The sequence below is a fragment of the Ailuropoda melanoleuca genome, chromosome 1 (genome assembly GCF_002007445.2).
Source record: "Ailuropoda melanoleuca isolate Jingjing chromosome 1, ASM200744v2, whole genome shotgun sequence".
In the NCBI taxonomy this organism is placed as follows: Eukaryota; Metazoa; Chordata; class Mammalia; order Carnivora; family Ursidae; genus Ailuropoda; species Ailuropoda melanoleuca.
This window is the reverse complement of record NC_048218.1, coordinates 155337220-155352300: the sequence shown is the minus strand read 5'-3', so window position 1 is coordinate 155352300 and position 15081 is coordinate 155337220. Positions and strand designations below refer to the sequence as shown.

General features: G+C 38.1%; 1 protein-coding gene across 4 annotated transcripts in view; it reads left to right on the top strand.

Moving 5' to 3' along the window:
• The window catches only part of CRPPA (CDP-L-ribitol pyrophosphorylase A), a 290868-nt gene that overhangs the window by 29102 nt on the left and 246685 nt on the right, over positions 1-15081 (top strand). For all 4 annotated transcript variants that reach the window (XM_011222602.3, XM_034668623.1, XM_034668614.1 and 1 more), the window contains exon 3: positions 13314-13463. In XM_011222602.3, the coding sequence (XP_011220904.2) occupies positions 13314-13463 (150 nt within the window). The remainder of the gene's footprint in view (positions 1-13313; positions 13464-15081) is intronic.

Genomic DNA, 15081 nt, shown 5'->3' with positions numbered 1-15081 from the left:
AAGCAGGCTAAATACCCCATTTCTGGGTTAGCTGACTTCAGTAGGTGTCTCTGCACCTAGGCGGAGGGGTGGGGGAATGGTGTCCACTGGCTCCTTTGTCCCTAGAGAAGCATTTCTGCAAAATCCACCTCTCACAGATGCTAGAAGAGCAAACAGTCTCTCCCTTTGTGCATTAAGTGATCTTCCCATCATGCAGTGTTCCCCAGGGTGGTTTGCTTGCCGTCTCTCCAGGAGCAGGGCAGTGCCCTGGGACTTGATTCCAGCCTGACCTCTAAAAAAAAAAAAAAAAAAAAAAAAAACTGCAGACAATCAGCCTCTCTAGTTTTTCCAGCCAGTGGCTTTGGGGAAATGTTCTGCTCCTGCATTCCCCTCTGCACTGTTGTCTCTCTCTCTCTCTGAGCTCTCTCTGTGACCAGGGCTCCCTCACCTCCATGGTACTTGCAGTGCGTTTCTCCCCCAAACTACATCTCAGCACTGTGTACTTTCCTCGATGTGACCTCTTCTCTCCCTCTAGTTGTACAGTTTGTTCTGTCAGTACTCAGGTTGATTTCTTGGGTACAGAATGCTTTGATAATTATTTAGTTATGTTACAGGGACGAGCCAAGTCTAGGGTCCTCCAATTCCATTGCTATCTTAGCTATGGAGTGTCTGTTAGGTTGATTTTAAGGTCCCTTATTTTTTGCAGGTAATGTGCACTCTCTCTAATATGTGACTAGATGAGAATTTTTTTGTCCCTTGCTTTGGATTTATTTAAGAGTTTTGATTTACATCTTAACATTTCTAGAAACTTCTACATCGTTATCCTGTAAATGTTGACCTTGCCCCATTTCCCACCCTACAGCTTTAACTTTTGATTGTACATCACTGTATGTATGGTAAACCTTACCTGTCCTCTTATCACCTCCCCCCCCGTGTGTGTGTGTGTGTGTGTGTGTGTGTGTGTGTGTGTGTAGAATGGTGGTGTCTTCTGGGGGAACTTCAGTTATCATTTTTTTCAACCCTAATGTGATCTCTTGTTGAAGTATTCTTAAAAATAAAATTTCAATTTCTAGAAGTTTCAGTCCTTTTCAAATATCATTGGCCTCCTTTTTCTTAAGATTTTATATTCTGTTTTTCAGTGTTTAAATATGAATATTTAATCCATTGTAGCTAATGTAGTTCTTCTTCGTTCTTCACTTATTTCTTCACTTGTGATTTGTTTTCTGTTGAGTAAATTGTATTGTAGGCCCATGTTTGGCAAGACATTGTAAGTAGGAGTCCTTTGGGCATGGGATGAGGATGTGTTTCTGGAAGAGATTTATGTTGGTTCTGCTGGGGATCCTGAGGGCTTTACCATTTTGGGATCTCTTTATGTTAATTTTTGGCTTGAGGTTTTATCCATCTTAAGGTAACGTTAAGCCAAAATCTGAACTCACATCAAATTAAGGTGTTAGGACTTCTCAGGGAAGGTTCCCCTCCCCGTCAGAATGCAAGTCAGGACAGCAAATAGTTCTCTGCAGTCTCACCACACTGGATACTGTACTTTAGGTGGTCCACCTTTTAAATGGTTATAGGCATCTTTATGGGAGGATCACAGTTCTAACTGACCAAGTAGCATGGGCTCAAAATGTCACTCCTCATTCCTTCTCATTTGTTTAAACTAGAACCTCTTATTAACCCAGAGCATCTCTGCTGCTGTTTTCCTTGGATTCTGGCTCTGATGTTAGTCCTAGGGAGTTATCTAGTGAGTCCTAGTTCTAAAAAAATCTTAGGAAAAAAAACCCCAAAAACCTTTAAAAGTCACACTGGGGAAAAAAAACTGTTAATAACATTTTTCCCGAAATTTTTAAATAGCAAGAGATTTTGCAAGATAATTTATCAGCTATACTGCTGAAAGTACAAAAGTTTTATTAAGTATAAATTACTTGTGTATTTCTGCATAATTAAAAGCCCAGAGATGAAAAAAGCAGTTACAAGGACATTGTTCTAGGAGAGATGTTGGCAAGGGTAAAATAAGTTGGAATACAGAAATGTGAGAGAATCATTTAGGACTTCTAAGCTAGCTATTATATTTGCAGAACTGCCAGTAATAACACGAATTTGAAAATGACAGTGCATCAGGAAAGCAACCTCCTCGAGATGTGCTCCTGAGGGAAGATACTTCCTTAATTACTTGCACGAATTTAAGCCCTCTGTTCTTGCATCTCTAATCATGTTTTATTCTCTCCTCCCTAATCAACTTCTGACAATAACAGTCACGTTATTGCTCCTGCTTTTGTACCTTCAGTTTACTTCTCCGTGCACAGCAATCTGGATTTTTTCTCCTTTGACCACTCTGTCCAAACTCACCTGTAACTTTTCAGTTCCCAAATTAGATGTGCATTTTTAGTCTGTTGTAAAATAAGGAAGCGGACTGGTTTTTATGCTTGATTCCTTGAAGGGAGAAAGGAAATATGGGGCTTTCCAAATAATAGGATGGTCTTTTTTTTTTTTTTTTTTTTTTTTTTAATGAGCGCCTTGGATCTCTGCTGATCATATGCTAATAAGATTACTCAGGGTGGAGGCTGGTCAGCAGAAATACTAATGGTGTCTAATTACCCACTGTGATAGGAGATTTGAGACTTTGAATCAGCTCCACCTCTGGGGGAGAGGAATAGGGCTAGAGACCGAATTAAACCTCATGGTCAGTGATTCAATGACTCAAACTGCCAAAAAGATATCCCAGTAAAAACTCTGGACCCTGAAGTTCAGGGGAGCTACCTGGTTGAAGAGTGGCATGCAGACAGACAGCATGACACTTGCTTATTCCATGAGGAGAGGGCACTGGGGAAGCTATGTCGTGCACTCTCCCAGACCCTACCTCATATGTCTCTTCATTTATCTGCTCTGATAAAATATCCTTGGTCATAAACGTGTAGTCCGAAGTAATCGTAATCAAAATGTAGTCATAATCATTTTCCTGAGTTCCAGGAGTTTTGGTGAACTTCAGTGGTGCCTGTGAGAGCCTCTTAGACTTGGAGCCAGTTGGTCAGGAGTGTATATGATGTGAGGACCCCACTTGTGTCTGGTGTCTACAGTATAGGCAGTCTGGTTGTGAATTGTGGGGATGGTGCTAACTCCAGGTAGCTGACATTAGATATGAATTACAATACACGAGTGTATACAGAATGGCTTAGTTAAGTTTGACAGTGTTAACCAGATCTTCTGTCTGCAACTCTTTCCACCTTGTCTTCTGTGACTGTAGTCTTTTTTTTTTTTGATTGCTCTTTTCAGATCCATCTTCCAAACTCTAAATATTCCCTTTAACTTCTGTTACAACTTAAAGTACTTCTGAACAGTGAAAATCATGTTCACATTACTTAATTGAAACAATGAATGACATACAGTAAAATTCACTTTGGGGAAGGTATGTAGTCTGAGCATTTATATCTGTACAGATGATTGCAATCACAATGGAGCTTTCTAACACTCCAAAGAATTGCCTCCTGGTGCTGCTTTGTACTCAGACCCTTGCTCTCTTCTTAATCCCTGTCAACTATTGATATGTTCTCTGTCCCTATGTTTTTGTCTCTTCCAGAGTACTATATAAAAAAATTCTACAACATGTAACTTTGTGAGACGATTATTCTACTTGGCGCAGAGCATTTGCATGTAACCATTTTAACTACCACTTGACGTGTTCTCTCTAAAATGTCTCTCATGCTACACCTTCTCTGCTATAATTCCAGACCTTGTACGTTCCACTTCCAACTGAAAAGAACGACTTAAACTTGTCTTTCAGCATGTCTGAAATCATGTGTAGGTCTGAATTCATTAATTCTCCCTGATCTCTTTCCTTGAATTAGCTTCTGGAGACAAGGCGGGGGAACCATTGATTTCCTGCCTTCTCCCCCACCTCCAAGAAGAAAAAACCTGAAACTTGAAGTTTAGAAAGATGACTATCTCCCTGGTTTGATAGGTGGAGTACAGGAGGAGATTAAGGGAACTGAAATTAATTTGGGATCTACAGTATTGATCCAGCTGAGTGGTGAAGTTCTATTTAAGCCAACTGAAATAGAGAAAGAAGTACAGAGTGGGGGGAAAAATGTTAAGGGACCTGGATTGGCTGGACCTGATTGGACGATGTGATCCATGAGGTAATAAGACAAGAGTACTTTTGTATGCTTCAGTTTTTCTTTGCCATTCCCTGCCAGTAGAACTGATTTTCTCTTCTCCTAAAATCCCTGTGCTCCTGCCCTCCCTGCATCCTTGCAAGGTTGTGTAAGATTAATTCAGACACTGAATTGCTTGCCAAACTAGGCTGCCCTACCGATGGATATAGTACTTAATTAAAGAGTTTATTTATAAAAATACTTTTTTATTTTTAAAGACTTTATTAGAGTGTGCAGGCTTAGAAGAGCAAGGGGGAGGGGCAGAGGGAGAGGGAGAAGCAGACTCCCTGTTGAGCAAGGAGCCCGAATCCTGGCTCGATCCCAGGACCCGGGAATCATGAACTAAACCAAAGGCAGACACTTAACTGACTGAACCACCTAGGTGCCCCTAATTAACGAGTTTCAACTGCTTGTGATCTTAACACTAGACCAAGTTACATCTTATTGCTTACCTCATAAGAGTCCCCTATACTTAATATATTGGGTGGTTTTTCCAGTATTTAAGGCAGAGGGATTTTTTTTTTACACTTCCAGACTTTAGTTTTTTTTCTGTATCTGAATATGGAAGTGGCACAGGGTTTCTCAACCTTGGCACAATTGACATCTTGGGAAAGATATTCTCTGTTGGGGGGCTATCCCAGGTCTTATAGGATGGTTACCAACATTAGTCTTCAGTTAGAAAATCTGAGTTCTTTTCTGAAGAGAAGCGATGTAATTTAATAACCAGAAACTGACACGGGGGTGTGTGAGTGTGTGGGCAATCTGTGTTTTACAATAGGGCTATACTTAGTTATGATTAAAGTACACTTTAGAAGTAAAAGTTAATATGTGTGCATCAGGAAGAATGTACTCTTTGCATAAATTTCTAATACTGGGTAGTCATAGTATTTTGGGCTTATTTTAAAAGAGCTGAACAATGACTTGGCAGATGATGTTACTTTCCAAACAAAGAATCTTAAGTAGAATTGACCAAGGCTAACAGTAACTTGTACTGGCTTTCTACGGGTTAGTTTCGATCATGATCAATTACGTTGAAGCTCAGAGTTCAGTATGAGGTTGGGGTCAGGTAATATGTGCTCCTGGGCCATTGGATTCTGTATCTTACTGGAGGGAAAGAAACGTTGGTGTTAAGTCCTATGTCTAAGAAAACAATTTGATTTGTGAAAAAGCAGTGAGTTCTGATTATCTGGTGGGAAAGTTGAGGCTTATTTCGACAAAAGTTGAAGTGCCAAGGGCAGGTTGTGAATTATTCCCTGACTACTATGGAATGAGGTAAAACTTGATCTGTTCCTGATGTTGAAAAAGCTACTGCATGAAAAGCTTTTGTTTTCCTTATCTAAAACTACTACCCCTGTATATTCTATGTATTACTCTCAAATGAAGTTGGGGAAGAGGGGCAGATCAAGGAACCATGGTAAGTCTTGGGATTAAAATGTAATAAAGCTTATTAAACACTTAGAACATATAAGAATTCTTCAGATCATTTTGATTTAAGTAAAATGGTACTACTTTAATTTTCACGAATTAAAGTTGACTATATCAAATGCGGGCCTTATACTTGGTACATACCCTTTTTTAGGGGCACTTGGAGTGATAGAGCAATTTGGATAGGTTTTTATAACATACTTGGATTTTTGTATTGAATACATAATTTTTTTTACAGAAGGAGATCGGAGGTATTCTATTATCAAAATAAAAAATATTCAAAATCTCATAATGGCCAATGATTACCTTTAGAGATGTGATTGTGTAAACATTTATTAAGTAGTCTTGGAATAAAGACAACTCAGCTAAATGAAATTGTAATTATATAGTCAAGATTTCTATAGTGCATTGTCATAATTAGCTTGACCGCAGATATGTGAGTAGGAATGCATGTCAGCACCTGCTCTGTGTATGGGTAAGTATTGTTCAAATGTGCTTTTAAAAGTAAACAGAAGAGGTGGGGTTCATTTTTACAGTTTGTATGATCTGTATCTATGTTGATTTCCTTGCATTGACATGTGGAAATACTTTGATAGATTAGCTGGAGAGGCAAGTAATCACTTTGGTGCTGAGCTGTTAAGCTTCTATTCAGGGCTTATTATGCTAATTCCAAATGAAACAGTGTGTTTGACAATTTCAGAATTATGCTTCACATAATCATATAACAAACTACCCAGATAACTCTATTGTAGAGGCAACTGAATGACTTTGTCCATACTTATATCTTAATTTTGATACTTAAAATTTCAGAAAAGATCAATATAAATGATGATTTATGTTTCTGAACAAAAGTCTTTCTCTGGAAACAGCTATGGAGTACATGCCTGTCAATTTTAGCATCTTTCTTCTCTGTTTAAACCAGATGGTTGAGTGAGTGGTAATTGGAGGAAAAACAGGGTCAGCCAAAGAGTGATTGATTGACTGATTGATTTGACATCCTTTTCATGTCATTTTGTTAAGCTAGTAGCCACTTTGTGCTTTAAGTGGTCTTCCTATTGTGCTCCTCGATAGCTGATCTCTAGGCTTCCATTAAACCAGAACCTTACTAAGTCTGGAATATTACATCCGCAATGTGGATGATTTTCTTCTCTTGAGAAGTTTTTCGTAGTCAAAATGAGAGTCCATAAATACACTTTTAGAAATTAAAAAAGGGGAACATGAACAGCACTTTGGACACTTGCAGATCTACCGCCGGAACATTATAGTCAGTAATCCCTGCCTTGATCCTGTTTATTTCCCCCACATGGATAAACATCCTGGAATTTGTTTTTATTCTTGGGTTTGTTTGTTTTTCCCATTTTGTGGCATGAATCCCTAAAGGACTTACTAGGTTTGTATGCTTTTTAATACCCCTGTTAAAAAAAAAAAATTGTATCACTCAACTTCTGCTTTGCTTTTATTTTGACAGTTCTTTTGCAAAAAAAAAAAAAAAATAATAATAATACATTTAGGGAAATGTTTTCATGTAAATCTTTGCAGCGATCATGTGTTTGTGATCACTTGCTTTATATCACCATTCATCTATTTGTATTAAAGTAAACATATGTTTACTTTAATTTTTGCCAATGTAAGCATTGCTAGCATGAACATTACTATTAATGTCTGAAGCACATGAGCAGGGGTTTCACTAGAGTTGAGATAAATGCATGTTACCATTTTTGATCAGATGATGCTAAATTACTTTCTAAATGTGTGCAAATTCTACTCAATAGGGTATAACAAGAATTTGAGTTAGAGCCATGTCCTTACCAATTGATACTGTTAGACTGAATTTTTCCTTACTCCAGTTAGTAGAAAATGCTTTCTCTTTGTGGTTTAATTTAGTCTTTTGTTAATACGTTGGACAATTTTCAAGTACTTAAAGATTTATATGTTCTCATTGAATTGCCCATGAAAGTCTTTTGCCCATATTTCTATTTTTTCAATTTAAATTTTAGTTACACATTTGTATTTTTCAAATAAAAACTGATTTCTAGGAATTATGTATTGTATGCACAAATACTGTGCTAGTTATATGCCTCATAATTTTCTTACAGTTAATTTTAATGTAGTGAAAAATACTAATGTCTTCTTTTATGGCCTTTGTTTTCTGTATGAGGTCTGAGGGAGGAAGGATGGGTGCCTGGGGTTCAGACGGCGGCAGTGGGAACACTGAAGTGTATGCCGATGTGGGCTAGTTTGTAGATAATGGGGCCTGCTGATGGATTCAATTTGGAATATGAGAGAGAAATCAATGATGAGCAAGGTTTTTGACAAGAAGAACTAGAAGAATAGAGTTTACCTTTATGAAAATGGCAAGTGTGTGGAGGAACAGGTTTGGAATGTGTGATATGTGTGAAATCAAAACTGATCTCAGTTATTTTATAGTTGAGGCATAGCTCTTGATCTGAGAAGTTAAATAGGGTATTTGGTTATGAAAGTCCAGAATGGAAGAGAACATTCTAGGATGGCCGTATAGATTGGGAAGTTCTCATATAGGCAGTATGTGAAGTGTTGTGACTTGATGAGGTCACTTACAGAATGAGTGTAGCTAGAGAACTTTGAGGTCCCAGCTTATGAACATTTGACCATTTAGAGTGAGGCTTTAGAGCGTGGCAGTGAAATGGTTGTTTGAAAATTGTTTTCTCAAAGCCAAGTGAACAAATGCTCTTGAGAAGACAGAGCTCTCCATTGGATTTGGCCATGTGGGGATCATGGGGGACGTTGCTAGATAAGTTTTTGCATTTGGGGAGACATAATAATCCTCATTAAAGTAGATTGCAAGAAAACATGGGAAGAGGCAGACACAGGAGATCCTAAGTAGTACACATGAATCAGCTGCTTCAACAGAATTTCGTTTGAAACTGACTAGGAGAAATTCGGTCCTACTTGGAAGATCGGTGTGATCAAAGGAGGAATGACTTGACTGGAGGTGTCACAGAATGCCTGGACACTAATGAAGATAGTTGAGTAAAGTAATAAAAATTGATCAGGCAGGATAGGAGGAGGATTGTTTCTGTAGAGAAAGATTTGAGAGGGAATGGTTGCCAGTGAGTAGGTAGAGATGCTGGCTTTTGCATGGGACCTTGGGAATTTTTATAGTTCTAAGAGAATAAATTGTTAACTTTTTTGTTAAATCTTCTTACGTGTTTTCTTTTTGACACTACTGTAAATGAATTTTTTCTTTTCGAATGTTTCATTACTAATATAGAGATAGAAGTGATTTTTTTTAATGTGGATCTTGTCCTGTGCCTTTTTGCTGAATGTATTTATTCCTTTTTTTTTTTTTTAAAGGGGAATTTATCAGGATTTTCTAGTTTCACTCCTTTTGGATGCCTTCTATTAGTTTTTCTTGCCTAACTTTCCTGACGAGAACTTCTAGTACAATGTTTAACAGAGGTGGTGACAGTGGATCTATTCTTGTTCCTGATATTAAAGTGAAAATTCGGAGGATTTATCAAATATGTTACCTGTGGGTTTTTCATAGTTGCTCTTTCTTGGCTAAAGCAAGTTCTATTCCTAATTTGTTGCATGCTTTTTTCATGAAGGAGTGTTGCATTTTGTCAGATGCTATTTCTGCATCTGTTGGGGTGTGTGTGTGTGTGTGTTTGCTCTTTATTAATGTGATAAATGACATTGATTTTTGGCATGTTGAATCAATTTTGCATTCATGGGATAAATCCCACTTGGTTATGGTATGTAATACTTATTATATATTGCCAGATTTGGTTTGTTAGTATTATATTTGGTTGAAGATTTATGAATCTGTATTCATCAGGGGTTTTGGTCTGTAGTTGTACTTTTCTGTGATGCCTTTGTCTGGTTTTGGTAATACTTATCTTACAGAATGAGTTAGGAAGTATTCTCTGCTATATTACTTTTTGGAATAATGTGAGAAATTGGAATTCAATTTTTTTTTTCTGGTTAACGAGTGAAGCTGTGTGGGCTTTTATTCTGTGCAAATTAAAAATTCCTAATTCTGTTTTCTTACTTGCTATAGGTCTATTCGAATTGTCTATTATTGAATAAGTTTTTGTACTCGATGCCTTTCTATGAAACAGAAATTCCATCTAATTTGCTGAAATACACTTGTTCATGGTTCTGTATTTCTTATTTCTGTGAGGTTGGTAGAATACCATCACTTTGATTCCTGATTTCACTAATTAGAATCCCCTCTCTGCCTTGGTTTGTCCAGTTAGAGGTTTGTCAATCCTGTTAATTCTTTCAAAGAACTGACTTTAGATATTGATTATTTTTTTCTATTTTTATATTCTCCATTTATTCTAATCTCTATTTACTACTTACACTTGATTTAGTTTGACGGTTTCTTGTTGTTGTTTCTTTCCAAAAAACTTCAGATAGGAGTGTAAGTCTTAAGATAGAGTTTTTTGCCTTGAGAATGTCTCCTTATACGTAGACATTCACAGCGATAAATTTCCTTCTTAGAACTGCTTCAGCTGCATGTTGTGTTTCATATTGTATATTTTCATTTCTATTTTCTGCTCTCCTAATTTCTTCTTGGATTCATTATTAGTATGTTCACCTTCCACAGTTTTGAAATTCTCACATGTAAAAGTTTTTTGACAGATTTTCTTGAGGTATAAGTGATACACAACATAAGTTTCAGGTGCACAACATGTTTCAACGTTTGTTTACATTGTGAAATGATCACCAGAATAAGTTAACATCTGTCACCAGACATAGAGAATCGTTTTCTTAGTATTTTTTAAAATCTCTAAGCAACTTGATACTGTGGAATATTATAGCCCATACTGTACATTGCATTCCCAGGACTTAATTCGTCACTGGAAGTTTCACCTTTTGACTATTTTCACCCGTTTTGCCCACCTCTGTCCCCCCACTTCTGGCCACCACCAATCTGTTGTATCTTTGAGCCTTTTTTTTTTTTTTTTGGATTACATATATCATATATATGTGAGATCATAAGGTATTTGTCTTCTCTGACTTGCTTCACTTAGCACATTGCCCTTGAAGTCCATCCATGTTGTTGGAAATACTTCCTTTGTTGAAGCACGGAGGAAAACAAATTTCCTTATGGCTGAAAAATATTTCCTTGTGGATATATGTAGCATATTCCTTTATCCATTCTTTGGTTGGTAGACCTTTAGATAATTTATCAGTTCTAGATCAGTTCTAGATGATAGTCTCCCATTTCCTCAGGACTTACTGTTACTGTTGTATGTGGCTTTGCAGATCTATTTCAACGAAGTCTTCCCCCCCCCCCCCACCTGGTGAAGTCTCTGAAGTCCCTTCAGAGAGGGTGCAGTCTTGGGCATGAATGTAGCCAGGCTGGAATGAAGGTGGTTTCGTAGGGTTCCTTTTGTCTTTTTTGTTTATCTCTTACTGTCTCTGATATCCCACTCAACTGATAAACTCTATTCATTGCCTACAAATTGCTTTCTTTTCTTTTTCTCCTTTCTTTTTCTCTTTTCTTCCTTCCTTCCTTCCCTTCTTGACAATGACTGAGGTATAAAATGCTCTATAATCTGATTCACTTAAACTTTGGCTCTCTTGCAAGGGTAGTGTTTGAGGCCAGTATTGGAAGTTTGCTCTGATTCCAGGGGGTCTGTTGTTACTTGTCTTTTGCTGTGGTTATCTCTGGTAGACTAGCTTGCCAACAGTTGAGCTTTTTGCTGTCTTGTAGCTACCACCTTCCTCTTAATTACTTAGCGTAATGGTCTCGGTTTCTCTTGCGAGTGCACTTTGGTTTAAACTTGGTCACAGTCAGTTTCATACAAGGTGAGTTCCCTTTGGGAGAGCTTGATAGCTCTGTTCTTACAGCCTGTCTCTATCCCTGTAGAAAATCACCATACTGCTACTTGGTGGGGCATGATACCTTGTTTTTCTAAGTGATACTCTTACTTCATGAGCAGAGTGGTCCATGGAGACATTTGAGGACTCTGACCTTTTCGTTACGCTTCTCCTGGTGCAAAACCTATGCCCTGTGTGAGATCGGTGGTTAAGGGTGTTCAGGGCCCAGTACACATTCTGTGCTTACTGTGCCGGGGGTAGATAGTCCACTTGGGAGGGGAGTCTATGTGCTAGGATGGGAGTCTCCTATCTCTTGTACACAGTGGGCTTTAATTTAGCCTATGTGACCTGGGGCTGTGTGGAATGGGAAGTGCTAGCCCTCTACCCTTTGCCCTGGGAAGTAGGAGGAGAGGAAAGCCCCATCTTCTCAGCCATACCTACTCCAAGTGGACCTTCAGTCACACTGAGCTGGGTGGATCATTAAGGAAGAAATAGATCATGACTTGAGTACCACAGCTCTGTTTTTACCAAGATTCAGTTGATATTCTTGAAAAAATGTTTCATCTGCTTCACTCCCTTTAAGGTTTTTAAAATGGTTGTTGTAAAATACTTTTCAGGAGTTCTTTTGCTGGAGAGCGAGTCAGCTAAAGTCCTCATGCTGACATTTTGTGACTTATTCTCTCTCTCAAATAGATTTGCCTTATGGCCTGGTATAAAATTCCAGTATTATGTATATATGGTTGCAATAGAAAAGTACAACTTTTCCCTTAAAAGGCTGTGTGTGTGTGTGTGTGTGTGTGTATGTATGTATGCATGCAGATGTGTTTCTTTTGTCTTCTAACTTTTATTGGTATGTGTCAGGCTTGAACAATTGGGTTTTCTTATTTCTCTTTTGCCCACTTGGACATCACTCCCTTGCTGTCAGCCCTGGCGGTCTCCTCATTTTTGCCTTTATTGCTGGGCTCCAGACTTCTACTTGAGTCACTGGAAATGGTGACAGTTTATAAACTGTCCACTTGGCTCACATATTAGCTTTGATTTTCAGCCAGTCTCTGGGGTTTTATAGGCTAGTTTATGGGCTATCTAGCACAGATACTGGTCTTCTCAAGACCAAATTGGCTGGCTCATTGGTTTGATGTGCTGTAATATCTCTCCGTATTTGTTACATGGAAGATAAGAACTTTTGGAGGAGGTTTGGTTAATGGCCTACCATAGGAACTATATTTTAAAACTGCTTCTCCAAAACAGTTGTCTGGTAATGACCTTCAAGACGACAATGAAACACTACTAAAGATTAAGGGGACAAATTGTCAGGTGTGAATGTGCCTTTGTGTGGTGTTGAGATGCATCTATAAAGGGGAAAGCTTTTATCAGAGCAATTGAAATCAATGGCTACTTTACCTGAGGGAATGTTGCTCTCAAATGGTTGAAAGGGAAAGGTGTTTTATAGGAATGAGAGTGAGACGTAAATCATTGTTACTTAGGCTTGGTCTCATTTTGGGGATCTTAGGGAATAGATGTGTTTCCTTAATTATTCGTGTTGAAAGTAAAACTTTTGAAAGCACACTAATAAATATTGATGTGTAATCCATGTCTGTTTTCCCCCCAGTAACTTTCTTCACCCTTGCACCTTCATGGAATACCCACTTAGATCTTACCATTCTGAACTAGTATTACATTGCAATGGCCAGTGGGCCAAAGGATTTGTGAACCTATAATAGAAAAAAGAATCTCTCTTTCTTACATGGAACCATAATATTAAGAAAGAGGGTTTTTGATTGTGAAATACTGATTTATGAACCAAATCAACACTTGTTCAAATATTTTCTTGAGGTTACTTGTTAAAGCTAGGAATAAAATCTCCCCAAAATGAGAGAGTTCAGAGTTTGACTTTGAAATATGCTCTAGGTGAAATAAATGCTAACTGGGTCTCTGTTTGTTCTTTAGGCAGCGGGAGCAATTCGACCTCTTGTATCTACTGTAATCAGTCCATCTGCTGATGGTTGCTTAGACCATTCACTAGAACGCGCCAGACACAGAGCAAGTGAAATGCCACAGGCTTTTCTATTTGATGTGATCTATGAAGCGTATCAGCAGGTAAGAATCCTGGTTTCTGAAAATGGCTGTGTTGGGGTCCTTAAGAATACTCCTGTTTTGGGAGATTTGCTGGAGGAACACATGCAGAGTCTGGGAGAATCCAGGTGTACTCTTGCTTAGGTTCTCACCTTCCCCTGAAGGGTCACACAAAGCATCTTTTTTTCCCCCAGGAGCAATGAAAATTTAGCAATATGTGGGTGATGGTTTTCTGCAGGAAAACCCATTAGGGAGTGGTGTTCAAGGTGTTTATTGGGGTTGGCCACATAGGCGTCCCCTGCCTATGTACAAAAGATTCAGATTCCCAGAAGGAAAGCAGGTGTCCAACATGAGCAGTGTTGTTCATGCAAATAGTGTGAGCATAGTGAACCACACTTGCTGACTGTTCACTGAGAAAACTGCAGAGCCAATGTCCCATATCCAGGTGCAGGGGTAGTCTTTCTATTTAAGGCCTGTATGCTACGTTTCCTGCACAGCTGTAGATATCTTTAACATATGAATTCACAAACTAACTTCTTTTAAAATCTCACATAATCACTTCATGTTTAGATGATCTGGATTACTTTTTTGTTTTTCATGTTCTGAAAATGCTTTGGGACCTTTTATTGACATGTATTGCATATTTATGCATTAAATAGTTACTGATTATTAGGTATTATGCTTGTCAGAAACTTCCCAATGGGATAAGTTAGAACTAACTCATTGTTAGGCTGATGTTAAATAATCAGTGAAGAGTTTGGAGTAGATGGACTTGTAAGAACGTGAAGGTAGTAGTGATAGGAATACTGACATTTCTGATACAACAATGCCTCTTACCTTGGAGGGAAAGTGGTCTCATCCATAATAAATTAACTCAATCTTGATGGGTTAGTTTTAAAATGAGATAATGTACATAAGAAACCATTTTAATGATACGAATCATCTGCCACAGTAGGTACTGTTTTCTTAAAGAGTTTGGTGTATAGGAATTTACCTGTATATGGCCATTAATTATATCAATGTTAAGCTATAGTGAATTTTTAAAAATTTATTTAAATTCAATTAACATAGTGTATTGGTTTTAGAGGTAGACTGCAGTGATTCATTATTTGCATATCACAACCGTGCTCATTACATCACGTGCCCTCCTTTAATGTTACAATTTTTTATTCAAAGACTATATATTGTAGCCTAAATGTTGCAGTTAGACAACATCTGCCTTATTACCTGAAATTACTCATCCTTAAATTCTTGGAGTTATCACCTGTCAGTCTTCCTAATATATTTTAGAAGAGAAATTGAATATAATCTCATGTTCTGCACATCAGAGAAACATTTTTCCACGGTTTTTGTGGAGAATTAAGTGCTAATGCACTGAGGTACTGGTTCTCAAAGTGTGGTTCCCAGAGAGCATTGGTGTGCTTTGGAAGTTGTTAGAATGCAAAATCAGGGGCTCTGCCTCAGACTTACTTAATTAGAAACTATGGCAATGGGCCCCAGCAATGTGTGTCTCAACAGACATCTCTGCCACGTGATCCTAATGCACACTGCAGTGGGGACCACCACCCTAAGGCATTCACTGTATGGAATGAATTAAACACTCTTCTATTGCATTCTTGGGAGAATTCAGAAAATAGTAACA